This window comes from Sciurus vulgaris (assembly GCF_902686455.1).
Source record: "Sciurus vulgaris genome assembly, chromosome: 3".
NCBI lineage: Eukaryota > Metazoa > Chordata > Mammalia > Rodentia > Sciuridae > Sciurus > Sciurus vulgaris.
The window spans coordinates 87,904,270-87,916,269 of NC_136463.1; the positions used below are offsets into that span (position 1 = coordinate 87,904,270).

The 12,000-nt window shown below is 40.5% G+C and overlaps 2 protein-coding genes across 5 annotated transcripts in view; one reads left to right on the top strand and one right to left on the bottom strand.

The window, feature by feature from the left end:
• GPR39 (G protein-coupled receptor 39) overlaps positions 1–6,568 on the top strand; it is a gene marked incomplete at its 3' end in the record, with an annotated part of 214,735 nt that extends 208,167 nt beyond the window's left edge. Inside the window, exon 2 of the mRNA XM_079135677.1 lies at positions 6,060–6,568. Within this exon, the coding sequence (XP_078991803.1) occupies positions 6,060–6,568 (509 nt within the window). The remainder of the gene's footprint in view (positions 1–6,059) is intronic.
• A 418-nt stretch (positions 6,569–6,986) lies between these two features.
• LYPD1 (LY6/PLAUR domain containing 1) overlaps positions 6,987–12,000 on the bottom strand; it is a gene marked incomplete at its 3' end in the record, with an annotated part of 29,752 nt that continues 24,738 nt past the window's right edge. For all 4 annotated transcript variants that reach the window (XM_079135701.1, XM_079135699.1, XM_079135700.1 and 1 more), the window contains exon 3: positions 6,987–7,222. In XM_079135701.1, coding sequence (XP_078991827.1) covers positions 6,987–7,222 — 236 coding nt within the window. The remainder of the gene's footprint in view (positions 7,223–12,000) is intronic.

Consider the following 12,000-nt stretch of genomic DNA (forward strand, 5'->3'; position numbering starts at 1 on the left):
CAAGAGAATTGCAGAAGCAGATTGGCAAACACTAATGTATAAATGAAGAAAGCATTAAAACCTTTTATTGAATGTATTTCTCTTTCCCTGACTCTTCATTCAACTAACCATATGCTTACTTTCCACTGGCAATTGCTATTTAAATGTCAGTTGACAGCAGATGTTCCTCCCCCTACTATATGCAAGTTAATTTATTGTCCACAAACCCTGATGGAGTATTCTCTAACCATGCTGGTTTCCTGTCATCTCTGCCCACCCCTTTGTGGCAGCCACACTGAGCCTGGCAGTTCTCAGGAAGAAGGGTGCCATTGCTTTGCTTCATCCCATGCTATGCTATGTCTTCGCCCAAGCTGCCCTTTCCAGTTCTCACTGTCCTTATGGGGGAACATCAGCAAAGGCTTCTTTTTGCTGCCGCACTATTCTGCTCAGATCATTCTCATGGTCCTTAGCAAACCAGGCTGCAGCTGCCCTGTTCTCCTCAGCTTCCTACCATCTTTACCTAGGACAGGGTCCATAATAGACCACAACCAATTAAAAGAGGTTTGCTGAGTGAATTATTGCTGCCAATTATAACCAGAGTTAGAATTGGAATGTCGGGGCAGAAATAGGCAGAAAAGGATAGAGCAGCCATAATCATCATAGAAATCCCAAAGCATCCTCTATGTCCCCATTGTACCTCAAAGTTCTTATATTTTAATGAAATGTGACTCCAATACCAGGTAGAAAAGGAAATTTTTGGGATTTGAATCGCACAGCTACCTTTATTGAGGAGAGATCAGGTTTTCAGATCTTTTCTGCTTAGTATTAGCTAAATAACCTATTTTAGTAGACATTTGCGTAAAATGGATACATGAATGAATGGATGGATAGAAGATAGATGATAGATTAAAATGGACCCATGAGTGCATGAATGACATAGGTCAATGAATGGATATGAGTGGATGGATGGGCAGAGAGGTGGAGTCCCTGTATCCAGGGTACCAGGTCATGACCTGAAGTTATATTTTGTTTTTTAAACATTCTTCAACTACCTTGGACTGGGGCTTTACCCTTTGAGTGGAGCACATGTACTCCAGAGTTTTCCTAAATGCCTATTTTGCAGGGACCCAGTTCTAAAGCTGAATTAAGATGTTGAGAGGAGGTCTTGTGTAGACCTGTCTCTCTACATCCCATTTTCTGAATGGTCAGCACTTGAGCCTAAAATGGAGGGTGGGGGAACTGTAGTAAAAAAATAATAGCCTCACTTGGCAACCGAGGGTAGGGTCCAGTGTTGTGATCAGCATTGCAGGGTGAAGGAGTTCTGCTGCCCTGACCCATAGAGATCTTGGGCAAATCCCTTGGTCTCAGTTTCCTCCTTTGTGAGATTAAGGGGTGGAGTTCAAGGTCTTTTCCTGCTCTTACATTCTCTGAGTCTCTAAAAAACATTCCGGGGAACACACAAATAGTTACCTTTACTTTAAAGGTTAGAGGGGAGAAAACAGAGCACCATGTCAGATGTATCAGGGTGCCACATCCCAGTCTGCAGAACCTCAGGCACTTCTGAAAATTAAACCAAGTAGACTGACTGAGTGCTGTTGAAATGTTGGTCTACTGTGCAGGGTGTTGTTGTATGTCTGCATCTCTCTGTTTTTTTTTTTTTTTATTTTTAAACATTACTTTGCTAAGGATGAATCTGTGTCATCATCAAATGACTTGTCATTTTAGTGTAGTGATCAAAGAGGAAAAATGAAAGTACTGTTTGTGGAAAAAACAGATAAAATCATGAAGGTATTTCATAACTCTCTATGCAGGGTTGTCTGGAATATATTGCAGTTCTATCAATAATCTTGTTAAAACAGTTTACCTGCTTTACATGAGAGGGTTCAGATCACAGATTTTCATTCAAGTTCATACTGAAGTTATTTAACAGTGGACTGAATGTTATACTACAAAGACCAAAGCATTATAGATTTTTTTTCTCAAATGTAATATACATATCCAAATGATTGCAGTCAAACATAAATTTAGTCAAATCGTTAATTCCCTCTATTAAGGCATGAATAAGACTTTAAAGCTTTGTCTTAGATACAGAATACAGAATAACTGAGACTAGCATTGAATCAATTGTAAATAGCCAGAACGGAAAGTTAACTTCGGGTGTGGTATTTATTCTCAACAGTGTTTCATCTCAAATAATGAACTATTTTTTCTTCAAATGCAAAAGTGAGCAATTATCTGTCATTATTAAAATGACAAATTTTATAAGGGGACTAGTTTGACTTCCTTTCCTGGAGAGGCTAACCTCTATTACATCATCCATGGGTACATGTCTCACATTTGTCATTGACTGTACCTGAGTGCCCAAAGCTCCATTTTTTCTAGAACAAAATTATCTTCCAAAACACAGGAAGAAAGTCACCAGTCATTTTTCCCAACTTCAGTTGAGGTAGGGGAAGTATATTCCAATGACCCTGCCAGGTAACCGGCACAATTTGCATTATTCCAGAATGGTTAGGCAAAGTCTAGAATGAAACAGGCAAAATACATCTTTGTACTTTCAGAATTAGACTTTAAATAATTCAGAGTTCTATGGACAGCTTTATATGAGAAGACTGGATAAACCAAGAATACATACATTTTTGCAAAGAGAGGCTACAGAGGAGATTCCTTGGAGCTTCCGTGATTGGACATATCTAAATATGTGGCCGGGAAAGGGGCATTTAGGGACATGGAAAGAGGATGAAATAGGGAGGCTTGCTACCTTGAGGAAGGGGTAGGAAGAATTATTCATCATTACTGTTCAGTACAGGAGCCACTAGCCATATACATCTGGACCCATTGAGATATACCATGAAAATTAAAGGCACACTGAGTTTTGTAGGCATAATATGAAAAATGAATGTAGAAATATCTCATCAATAATTTTTATATTGATTACATGTTGAAATTACATGTGAAACTGAATTATATGTGCATTAAATTAGGGGATATTATTAAAATTGATTTCACCTACCTCTATCTTTTGAATGTGACGACTTGAAATTTTTAAATCAAATTTATGGCTACATTATATATTTTCAGTATGCAGAGCAGCTCTATGCTCATTTTACATGGTATAATCTAGTTAAAGTTTACTTTTTGGCTTTGTTTCTGTAGTTTTCAAACTGACAATATTGTGTCTTGACAGAGAAACAGGTAATATGGATTTTGAAGCTTGGCAAGCCTGTGTCCTGGCTGTGGCCCATGGACAGCCAACTTCCTCTGAGACTAAACTTTTTCTTTTGTTAAATAAATTGCTGTTTTGACTTTCCTGGTCAGAATTTACCAGGTTGACGTCAGGAGCAACACATGACAAATAGAGTGCTCAGCACAGAAACTGGCATAGAGAAAACTCAGTAACTATTCAGCATTATTCTTGGTTGTATCTCAAGACCTGTCAGATGCCTAATTTTAAAATTCGGATTCATTTCTAATTCAGATCCTGTGTCTCTTGTTCTTCAAGTTTGTACTTGCTGTCATATCTGCCTATTTCTATCCCCAGACAGATGAATTTCCCTTTTTTTCTAATCAGTAAGAATCTCTGATCTGGTTCCCCATATTCTGCTACTTATTCAGACTGAGCTCTCTCCCACTTACTAACTCATTTCAATTTCAGGGCAACACTCTTATCCCAGCTAAAATTACAAAGCAAGCCATAGCACTTGATCTGTCCCCGTCCCTTGTCTCCTCCCTGGATGCTGGGTCTTGGTTTTTACTAAACTGCTTCTTTTGATGGGGTGATCTATCAAGGACAATTGAGACCAGGCAAGTGCCTTTAGAGAGCTAACAGAATAAGGGTTGTGTGAGCAAGAGATCCAGAAAAGGAGGAACAAACAGGGCAGAAGAGAAGCAGTTTTGTAACGTCTCTCCCCTTGCCCCACGCCACCTTCTTTCTTGTTGTTCTTGCCTGTTGATTTTTAAAAGCTGTGCAATGTTCAGTCCCTGGTAATACAAGGTGCTTTTCACCTCCTTCCTAGATTCTGCCACCAGAACAACCTCCCACCGTGTAGCATCACACATATCTAAAACCATGCACTCAATTTCCATATTCTCAGAAATAACATCTTCAGATGTAGATGACTGTAGTTGTTTTGTGAAATTCAGTGACAGTGAAGAGAAAAAAAAAATGTAAAACTTTGTGAAGATACGTAGCTTCCCCAGGTACGGGAGGCTTTCTATCTCCCTTCACAATGAGATGGGAGGAATCACTCACTCAGAACTGCATTCGATGAAAACAAGGAGCAGAAACTGAAGAACAAATGTGTGATAGCACAGGTGACTGTAAGCATGCTCCTCAAGGCCCTGAAAAAAGCTCCCTCTTTCTTATGCAAGCTTTTTTTTAAATCAGAAAAATGTTGACTTTTTTGTTTTCATCCAGCAGCTGTAACTAGGGGATTCAGAATACACTCTTGACTTAAGATGGTATATTTTTTGTTGCCTTTTCATCAGATCAATATGTTTCTTTGCCTATTTTATTTTTAGATTTACTAACTGTTCTCAGGGTAGCAGATTCAAAGGGATGAAATAAGCAAATTGGTTTGTATTTCAAAGCCTGGGCTGAGGTCTGACAGGAAGAACCCTTGGAAATTCACAAGAGGGCAGTTTTCTAGGCCCCTGTTGCTGATAGACAGGTTTCATGGAGGATTTGTCCTTAGGGTAGTTATTTCGGTGCAGAGAACAAGAACATGCCAAGGGTCCCTCCACCACCAGGCAAGGGATGGTCAGGCAGGGCATGGGCACATGGCTGTTTTCCTTGAACATTTATTAATAATATTTACCATCAATCATAGGCAATATGTAATCACTGTCAATCATTACTTCCCTAGAAAATCAGAAGGTTTGATAATGTGGATGAATTTTCCTTATGATTATGTTATGACTCCCATTTAGAAGGAGGAAGTATTCTTGAACATGTAAATACTGCTTGAAGATATCAGCTCTCTACATGGGAACTTATGTTTTGTGTTCTTGATTTCTTGTGAAAAAAAAAGAACTAACAAGGTTTTCTTAAGCACTTTTCAGAGTGAGGCTAAGCCCAGGTCTTCCTTTTGTTTTGTTTTGTCACTATAGAAAACTCTCATGATAACTGCAATTTTATTTGTTTGTGGGCTATATAGCATCTTTGCCTCTGTCAGAATCACAGAATAGCAATGATTACATAAATCTGATGCAAGCAAGTGAGAATGCAAACAGAGGTACATGCAGCCAACATTTGACCTACACAGGGTTCATCAAGTGGCATCCTTTTACTAGGGCCAGATGGTTTCTGGTCTGCTGGGACTGAGCTACAAACGCAGTGAGTACATTCCTGGTTGAACTTGAAAGAAGTTTAATGTATTTTTTTTGTTTTGTTTTTGGAGAATGTTTCCCACATGAAGGTGGAAGAGGTGATGTATCTAAAAGTGTTTGAAAAGAAGCAGAGGTGCTGTTGTAGATATGAGCATCATAATTATAGATGTGCATACCTAGCACATATTTGTCCAAAAAACATTCTCAGTGACAGACTACCCCTGATTTTGCTTCCCTTAGAATTGAACGGAAAATCAGTGTTGCTAAATATGCTTCCTCATTAAAGAAAATCTCCTTCCATTTGACTTAAAAACATCACTGGATCTTCTTTGTGAAAACATACTTTAAAATACAAATATTGTTTCACCTAATATGGCTATACTGTATGCATATATCTATTTCTTTAAAACAAAAATGACAAAACCAGATTTATGGACAACATAAAATGTTTTCTGGATACACAAGCAACAATGAAAACATTCTTAAAATTAACAGGCATCAACAGGTATAAATACACTGTCTAAAGCATTTAATGGTCTTTAACACAGCCAACTCCCCGGAGCTTGAAGCAGCGTTAAATTCTCTTTTGCTAGTGGCAAAAGAAGCTGTCAAGCACAACATTGAAAAATTGGTACCATTTCCTGGCCAGTAAGCACAGAACCGAGGGGCTAAATATTTTATGTTTTTTATTATTATTATTTATTTTTGTTCTCATGCTATTTTTTCCCCTCTTCTTTCTCTCTTCTACTCAGGGCTGATTGTTGTGACATTGGCCGTATGCTGGATGCCAAACCAGATTCGGAGGATCATGGCTGCAGCCAAGCCCAAGCATGACTGGACCAGGTCCTACTTCCAGGCGTACATGATCCTCCTCCCCTTCTCGGACACCTTCTTCTACCTCAGCTCTGTGGTGAACCCTCTCCTCTACAACGTGTCTTCGCAGCAGTTCCGCAGAGTGTTTGGGCAGGTGCTGCGCTGCCACCTGACACTCCAGCATGCCAACCAGGAGAAGCGCTTGCGCGCCCATGGGTGCTCCACCACTGACAGTGCCCGTTCCATCCGCAGTCCGCTCATCTTCTTCGCTTCCCAGCGCAATTCTTCTGCAAGGAGAACTAACAAGGTTTTCTTAAGCACTTTTCAGAGTGAGGCCAAGCCTGAGTCTAAGCCCCAGCAACTGAGTCTGGAGTCACTACAGCCCAGCTCAGAGTCGAAGCCAGTCAATTCTGCTGCAGAGAATGGTTTTCAGGAGCATGAAGTGTGAATGTTAAGGAAACTGAATGGGAACCGACCCTACCCCCATGAAAGCAAGTCACAAAATAAACTGCGCCCCCATCAGGGACAGTATGGAAGCCAGAGGATATGGAAAGGTTTATGCCCACCTTAGAGGTTTCTAAGGACTGATTCTGCCAGCCTTGTCTAGACTGCTTACAAGGACAGGAGTGCTGAACTTTTGCTCCACTCCCTCCCTTGAGTACACATTGAAAATTCAGTCTGACTGAATTTATTCAGAGCTTACAAAAGTGTTTTACAGGGAACTCTTTCATTATTTGCAAATGAACCAAAAGAGAACACAGACACCCCTCTCTACCCAGAATAAAAGGACACTCAGAAGAGGTGGGGGAGGTGGAAGAGCCAGGGCCAGAAGAACAATGCAGGTAGGGATGGCATCTCTGTCAGCTTCAGCAGTGTGCCAAGAAGAGGGCTAATTTGAGCAGCAGGATGGTGGTGGGGAGCCCCGGCCTGAGGGTCGAAGCAGAACTGCCCCTTTTCTTGGGCCTTGGCCCGTTGCAAAGAGGGGTGTTGCAGCAGCTGATGCACACTGAGTTCAGCTTCCCTGGGGAGCAGAAGGACTGGTACCCGGCGGAGGCAATGAGACAGGCTGCTGACGATGCACACGACTTGCGGTACATGATCCCTGCAACACAGACCCAAAGGAGCTGGGTTAAGGTGTTGGTCAAAGGACAGTCATTCCTCTGAGAGCCCAAATTCAAATGGACAGCTCTTCCTTACTCCTCCCAGAGCCAGCGACTTGGTGGGACCCAGGGTTGTTTCACTGAACTTCCCAAATACACAAGATCTATATGAAAGAGGCAGTCATCCTTTCACTACTTTTGACAAAAATGTTCCAAAGGTATTCTAGATGCCAATACCGGTGAATAAAGAGCTGTTAAAATCAAAGCCTGTATTTTAAGCCAGTGTTCATACTTTGTACTCAACACAGAGATTTTTATTTACGTTTCTTGGTTCAAAATATCTCATGCCAGGAGGACCACACACAGCATGTCTAGATCTTACCGCTGTTATTACTTTATCAGTGACCACAGAGAGATGGCTCTCAACTGTGTGTTTATTATATCCTTGAATTCTTTGACTAAAGACCAACCCCCCCCCCCCAAAAAAAATATATATATATAAATCCAGGCCCTACTGCACAGGCCCTGATTTTTCCCAGAGTAGATGGTCTAGGGGATTTGATGGAGAGGTGGTCTGGCTGACAGTGTGCCCAGGACAACCTCATCCTAAGGGAAGAAACTCTGCCCTTAGGACAAATGGTCATTTGCCAAGTTGGCATCAAAGAGCGGGCATTCAATAATGTACACCATCTGGGTACAAAAAGGAGCTTCCTGAGAAGACTGGAGGGCTTGTCTGAAGGAACATATGTGCCCTGTCCAGTTGCAGTGCAGTCAACAAATTAGGGTGTCCTAGATAATCATTTGACTTTTGAAAGCCAAGAGTCCACTCATATTAAATAGCAAGTTTATCTAAGAGCTCTCTTGGATTTCAGACACTATTCAGATGCCTTCCATATCCTAGTTCATTTACGACTGTGCTATATTTTGAATCTGGAGTGTCTGCTAGACGCCCATGTGTTGAAGGCTAAAGCAAGACACAAGAGGGAAATGGTGGAAACTTTAAGAGACAGAGCCTAGTAGGGGGTCTTGGGTCACTGGGGGGATGTCCTCAAGGAGTGTTGAGGGATTTTAGCCACTTCCTCCCTGGCTTCCTGGCTATGAGATGGGAAGCTCCTCCACATGTCCTCTGCTATGATGTGTTGCCATGCCATCGTCCCATAACTGCTGTCTGCAACCTCCAAAACTGTTAACCAAAATAAATCTTTCCTTTGCCTAAGCTGATTATCTCAGTTCATCATCTTTGTTGCTGTAATGGAAAACTGAGTAACATATACCAAGAGCAGCCCTCCAATAGAGGTTTTCATAACCACCCTCACCATTACAGATCCAGGGGCTAGTAGACAAGGGTGTAGTAACTTGCCCAAGTTCACACATGTAGATAGTGGAATAGCTGATATTTGAAACTGGAATTCTGGCTCTCTGTGGCCAGCACAAAAGACAGCCAAATAGCCATGAAAATGGGGGGTGGGGTATGACTTTACTTGGAAGATAGTGTTTGTTGTGTGTGGTTGCTTTATATGAATTACTTTTTTTGACAGATGCTGAACTTGGAAGTGAATAGTCTGTCTGTTGACTGCTCTGCACACCCCACCAGTAGCAAGGGCCTCTTTCCCTACTAATTCCCCGCAGGTGTAGTTTGGGCTTGGGTTCCCTCCTCCTTGAGAATTACCACTTTGGGTATGTAGAAACAGTAAAGAATCAAACTGTCTAAAACTTAAAAGTGGGAGGTAAAGAAATGCTTTAGAATTGCCTTAAAACATGCAATTTTATGTCATTTTCCCCTATAACTGCATGTTTGTAAGGACTGATTTTCTAGCACTTTTAGAAAATCCTGAAAGGTAACAGCTCTAGCAATATGAAGCCCATGCACAGAGGAAGTGTGTATGTGTATGTATGGGAGGCATTGTTTGATTTCTAAGGCATATGCTTCAGGTGTTCTCTACGCTTTCTATTCATCGTCCCTTTTTAGGAAATTTAAGTTTTACTCACTTTTTCTTAAATTCTAAAAGTACTGTCATTTGCCAGTTCAGCTACAATGAACTTCTTTTCCTTAAGTGAATTTTTAAAACTCAAAAATATTTACTGAATATGTCTTTCACTGCAGCAAAGTTCAAACAGTCAGCTAAGGTTAAAAAAAATAAATAAATAAAAAATAAAAATAAAAAGGCCCCTGACCACCACTGCCTAACCTAAGGCCTTCACAGTCACTTTTGAGGCATCTTTGAGGGATACTGCCATTGTGTTTGGTGTGCCTCTTCCAGTGCCTACTTCTGTATATTTACATACATAGAGAAACAGAGGAGAAACAGAGTGTGCTTGCACACATGTCCATGGTGTCACACCCAATGTGCCATTCTTTAATTTGCATTTTTACGTAGTGACATTGCTGGAGGTTTATTTTTGAGCATAACTTTTTAGGGTTGTGGATCAGTGACAGAATAGGTTAAAGAGAACATGAGGTTATGAAGAGAAGAGCCAGCAAAGCCAAAATCTGTACATCTGATGAGACCCTCGTGTCTTTAACCAGAAACAATTTATCTTCATAAGGGATGTTGGGAGGAGGGTAGATCTATGGCCAGGAACAAGCTCTTGAGTTGGTGGTTCATGAACTGATACCAATGCCACAAAAAGACTTTCTAAAGGAGGAGGTTGAGAACTCCACACAAAAAGGGGAATTTCCTGGGTTCTAAAAGAGAAGAAAGAGAAAGGAGTCTGCTGGCAGACAGATGTATTTATTGTCTGGGAGCCAGAGCCATGAGGCTGAAAGCAATTGTTGGCCTCCGTAGTGGAAGTCCTAGCCTGAAGACTATAGCTAGAGATGCTCTGGGTGAGAATGCATGTGGCTAAAGAGGTTTCTAATTATGGCATTTGCTGGAAAATAGATGGAACTGGAGAAAATCATGCTAAGTGAAATAGGCCAGACTCACAAAGCCAAAGGTCAAATGTTTTCTCTGATATGTGGAAACTAGTGCAAAATAAGGAGGGGGAGGGGGAAGGAAAGAGAGAAAGGGAAAAGAGAGAGGGATTCCATCAAAAAAAAAAAAAAAAAAGAAGGAGCTGTGGGCTAGATGAAGGGAACTAAGGGTGAGGAAGAAGAGACAAAGGAAGAAGAGGAATGAATCTAACTTAACTTTCCTATGTATATCCATAAGTATACCACAGTGAATCTCACCATTGTGTTTATTCAAAAGACACAAACCAGAAAGAAAAAGAAATCTAAAAGTAAATAGCAGAAAAATCAGTAGAGTAGAAGGACGGGAACAGAGAGGCAGGGGAAGGGAACTAGGAAATATTGGGAACTGAATTTGAGCAGATTATATTCCATGTTTTTTAAATTATGTCAAAATGGATCCTCATGTTATGTATAACAAAAAAGAAGCAATAAAGAAATGTAAAAAAAAATAAAGGAAATAGGGGAGGAAGCTGTATAGGGAGTGTCAGGAGTGGGCATGGGGAACATGGAACAGTCACATATGGAGTTCTTCTCATGAACTTTTATCATGGTTAAAGAAAAAAGAGGTTTTAAACTTCATGAAAGGTCAGTGTGCAGGTGTGTAGGTGTTGGCCATGGAGATATTCATAAATAACAATGAAAAAGTACCTAATACTAAACTGTGATAGTGGTAGAAGAAATAGGTAGGAAATATACCATGAGAAATGGGGAATTTCAGATTAAAAAGTACTCTGAAAAAACAGAAATGTGTTTTACTCATGGTAGAGATGACATGATACCTTTGGTAGGATGGGGCTACGTAGGGAGGCTGGGGCAGAGAGGCTGATCATTTGGAATCTGCAAAGCCACCTCTCCCAGGGCCTCACATGAAGAAAGGAGAGCATTCAGGGTGATCCTCAGCAAGCAGCTAGAAATGAAGAGGAAGTCCAAGGACAAACAGGAGTGGTTTTGGGGAATATTAAAGATTGTCCTGGAAGGAATATGTGACCAGATATCACACAGCTGCCAGGGAGCTTATAGGAAATGTCTTTGGATTTGGCATATGGAAACCAGGGATGGTAGGAGTGCTAAATAAAGCCACTGGAGAAAATCCGAAGCGGAAAGGGTGGAGGTGTGTCCAATGCATCCAGCTCAAAGGGAATAAGATATATTGCTAAGTAGCAGAGGGGGTAGGTGGGAGTACAGAACTATGACCATTCCACCACTCACAAGCTGATCATGATAAATGCCAAGTGGATTTCAGATTTAAATGTTGGAAAAAATAAGACCATAAAAGTACTAAAAGACCCTTTGGAATTGTGTGCAATTTCTTTTATCACATAAGAGTAGTAAAGGTTATAGGCTATTCTATAACACAATACTCAAAACCATTAACGAAAGGATTGATAAGTTAGAATACAGAAACAATTTTTAAAATTCCCTAAAACAAAAGTGAAAAGATAGGTAAAATATGGGGAAAGTAAATGTAATTCAAATCACGAGGAGCAAACTTCCTTAATAAGTCAAAATATCTTAGAAATCAGTAAGGAATAAATAAGAAGTAATAAGTCAGTAAAGAATAAATAAATAATAGCACATTTATAAAATGGAGAAAGCAAAGGAACAGTTTGCAGATAAGGACACCGAGCTTTAGAACACATGAAAAGATACGCACTCTCACTCATCATAAAGAGACATGCAAATTACAACCACATTGAGATACAATTCTTATTTATCACTTGGGTAACGATCCAAAAGCTCACTAGCACTGTGTTCAGGGGTCTGGGAAACAGGCCCTTTCCCACACTGTTGTTCATAAGGGTAAACAGTTGTAAATTCCACAAAGGC